Source organism: Macrobrachium nipponense, chromosome 11, assembly GCF_015104395.2.
Source record: "Macrobrachium nipponense isolate FS-2020 chromosome 11, ASM1510439v2, whole genome shotgun sequence".
Lineage (NCBI taxonomy): Eukaryota > Metazoa > Arthropoda > Malacostraca > Decapoda > Palaemonidae > Macrobrachium > Macrobrachium nipponense.
In genome coordinates this window covers 80,932,623-80,936,246 of record NC_061087.1, presented here as the reverse complement: position 1 = coordinate 80,936,246, position 3,624 = coordinate 80,932,623, and the positions used below count along the sequence as shown (strand labels likewise).

The window sequence follows — 3,624 nt, the reverse complement described above, 5'->3', positions numbered from 1 at the left end:
ATATAAATTTTATTACATTATTTATGAGGTATAATGTACAAAATATTGTTTGAATTTGACGGGCTATTCTTAATTAGTTTATTTCTCAAAAAAATTTATTATATTTAAATATAAGTTAATATCAGTAGTTTTTAAAATTGGTGCAGCAGGGATGAAATTAGGATGAGATGGTACACAGAGAATATCCTTAAGTTCTTTGTTAACAGTGGTTGGATTGTGATAAGTCTTTTTTGCTTAATTTTTACGAAGTTCCCAAAAACGTGGAGGGTAAAATAATGAATCTCCTATTTTATTTTGCATTAATTTCAAACTCATCTTCCAAAATTCAGAACTACAAATTCTAAGAGCTCTAAGATAAATACTGGAAAATGTTGACACCTTTCTGTTTTTGTAAATAAAGTCTGTTGACTTCTATATTATTCAGTGTGAACTTGAAAATGCAGAATATACTACGAAAGTATTTGTTCCAATTCCCTAGTTTTTCACTCGCCTTTCTATCGTGGATTTAAGGATATTCCCAAGCACGTGTTCCTTCGTGCTAAATGATTATATATATATATATATATATATATATATATATATATATATATATATATATATATATATATATATATATATATATATATCAGTGCAGTGTGTGCCCACACACACACACACACACACACCACACACACATATATATATAGATTATAATATATATATACTATAAAATATATATATATATATAATATAAATATTAATATATTATATCTATATTAAATATTATATAATATATAATAAAATATAATAAAAGGGGAGCCCATAAAAACACCAAAATGTAGAAGGAGAAAAAGTACTATATTTCAGAGACTGCTGCTCTCTCTTCAGGTATATATATAATATATATTATATATATATATATTATATATATATATATATATATATATATATATATTATATATATATATCGGTGTGTCCTTCAATATCCAATTCACTTTAATATATTTTCATTTATGTTAACCAAAGGGGAATTTTAGTTGATAATAATTTCGTCCTCTCGTGGGTTCGAACCAGCGCAGCACCCAACGGGCAGAGGAGAAATCAGGACTTCAGTGACGTTATCGACTCGATAACGTGACGAAGTCCTGGACGTTTCTCCTCAGTCCGTTGGGAGCTGGTTCGAACCCACGAGAGTACAAAATTATTATCAACTAAAATTCCCCTTCGGGTTAGCATATATGAAAATACATTAATTCTGAGGTAGAGTGAATTGGATATTAAAGTCATTTGCTCGGTATGCTTATAAACCCACAAGAAATAGAGCTTACTATTAGCACATACAATGAGAGGTATTTTTCAGTAAAACCACGAAAGCTCTTAAGATATACTCTTTATTTTTTGTTATTAAAAATAAAACTCCTTCTTTGACATGTAAATTTAATCAATTTTGGTTTGTGAAACATTAATATCCTAAACAAGACAATGATGCCCTCTAGTACAAGAATAAGAAAGTTTCCTTGGGTACTGAGAAAGGGCAATCCAAAATCCGTAATCACAGTTACTAAATGAATATTCTCAACGTTACAACAAGCTCTAATATAAAGTACTTGGAAAAAAAAAGAACTTAAGAGAAGCATTGGAACAAACAAACTTAAAATACTTTGAAATAGGAAAACAACTAAAGGTAACAACACATATGCCAGCACATTTATGTATGAAGATCATCTCTCCTTTTCAGAAGGAATAGTGCCCACTCAAGGTCACGGATTATCTTGAGCATATTTGCCCTTCCCTTTACTCTACGCGCTGCCTCGCCAATTCTGACGAATTCATCCGGTATGTCAATTCTTAAACCTATGTTCAAGCTGCAGATCATAAAACCAAATAGTCTCACATCACTAGCGGGAGAGTGCCGGTTACCAAAGCAGTCGGTCATATTGCAGGAAATTCCAAAGTCAATGATCCTCACTCTAGGAGTTTGGTCCTCTCCTCGAAGTTCTACCATGATGTTGTCATCCTTAACGTCGTTGTGTACGATGCCCTTCAAGTGAATTTCGTGCAACATCTTGGCAGCCACTGGCAGAACCCTCAGTTTATTGTATGTGTTGATGTCAGGACTCGCAAGGATTTTTAGGTAAGTTACACCTGAGCAGAACTCCATGATAATACCAGGCGGATTCCTGGTGATCGCCAGTGGTGCAGGAGCACCTCCGGCCCCGTTGAGCTCCATGAGTATCTTCGCTTCGTTTTCGAATCGTTCATTCGCGCCAAACATTCTACCTACTTTGAAGGCGGCGGTTTGGCCTTTATACCTGACTTTATAGACTTTTCCAAAGGCTCCTTCGCCTACGTATTTGGCGTCTCTCAGCAATTTCCTTGCTTCATGTGGAGGAAGGTGGTCGATAATATTATCCTTGACGACTCCCTGCTTGCGAAACCGCCTCTGAGGTTTCATTTTGATCATAGCTATATCCTTAGCACACCTGTGGAGCTGCACCCTCAAGTTCCGGGCGACAGCTGGAAAAGGACTTGGGGTCCTCATCAAATGCCTTATCTTCTTTGCTGCTTCAGCTTTCGCCTTCCGCTTGGGCTGCTTCCTCCTCCACTGGTTTAAAGATCCTGTCCTCTCGAAGCGGCTTTTCATGCACACCGCCGCATCAGCTGTTTCGTTCACCGATGGACAGCAGCTCCATGGGGTCCGGGTCAGTACTTCAGAATCCAGAGGCTCAAGAAAAAGCTTACTTGAGTCATTAACGCTCATCCTGATTGCATGCGTGTAAAGGAGTCGTTTGTCCTTTTATTGATTTCATTGTGAAAGTTTCACTGTATAGAAATATTTAAAAAAAAATGTTTTATAAATGAATTTCAAATTTAGAATATGACGTTGAAAAATCGACAACTTTCAAAAATCGATTTTCTAATAAACAGTCTGTTTGTAAACAGAGGGAGGGGGCCCATCAAAGGAAAAAAAATAATTGAAGATATAAATAGGGCGAGGCGTTGTGACAAGGACGATGAGGCCTGAGCCGGTCGTCCCTACCATCTTTCAGCTAAATCCGTCAACTAAGGTAGCGTGGGCAGAGTACCTGGATTCAACCAGGCGCAGACCACACTGATAAGGAATAATCTAATTGATTCAGGATTTTATCTAAAGAATGGAGACTATGTTTCAGATGTAAGTATCCGTGAAATGCTCAGTGCTCGTATTTCAGATTATGGTTTATCATATAAAGTCAATGGAATGCATTTAAGACTTGGTAGGTAACAACGGCAATGTGTCAAGTATGCAGTGCCATTATCAAAATCATGTGCTATGAAGTGCACAATGGTTTAAGAATATGCAAGGAACAACAAGAAAGAAATCCTGTATCCATTGCATGCATGCGATGAAAGTTAAATCTTTAAAGATAAGGTGCATTTATAAATTTCAGAAATGTGTCTTACTTTTGTCAGTTAGCCATGGTCTGCTCAATATGTTGAAATACTCCGTCAAGTTAGATTACTTGTTAACTCAGAGGTTGAATCAGGATTGTTAGAGCATTTGTTTGGGTGTATCAGACACATGAATGGTCCTTATGATCATCCAAACCCACTACACTTCAAATAAAGACTTAGAAGTTTGTTGTGAGGCGAAGATTTGGCTAT

General features: G+C 36.1%; 1 protein-coding gene across 1 annotated transcript; it reads right to left on the bottom strand.

Moving 5' to 3' along the window:
* Positions 1-1,354: 1,354 nt before the first annotated feature.
* LOC135206392 (uncharacterized) lies at positions 1,355-2,772 on the bottom strand. Its single transcript, XM_064237799.1, has one exon. The coding sequence runs from the start codon at positions 2,738-2,740 to the stop codon at positions 1,688-1,690; it is 1,053 nt and encodes a 350-aa protein (XP_064093869.1). The 5' UTR covers positions 2,741-2,772; the 3' UTR covers positions 1,355-1,687.
* Between the last annotated feature and the right edge of the window lie 852 nt (positions 2,773-3,624).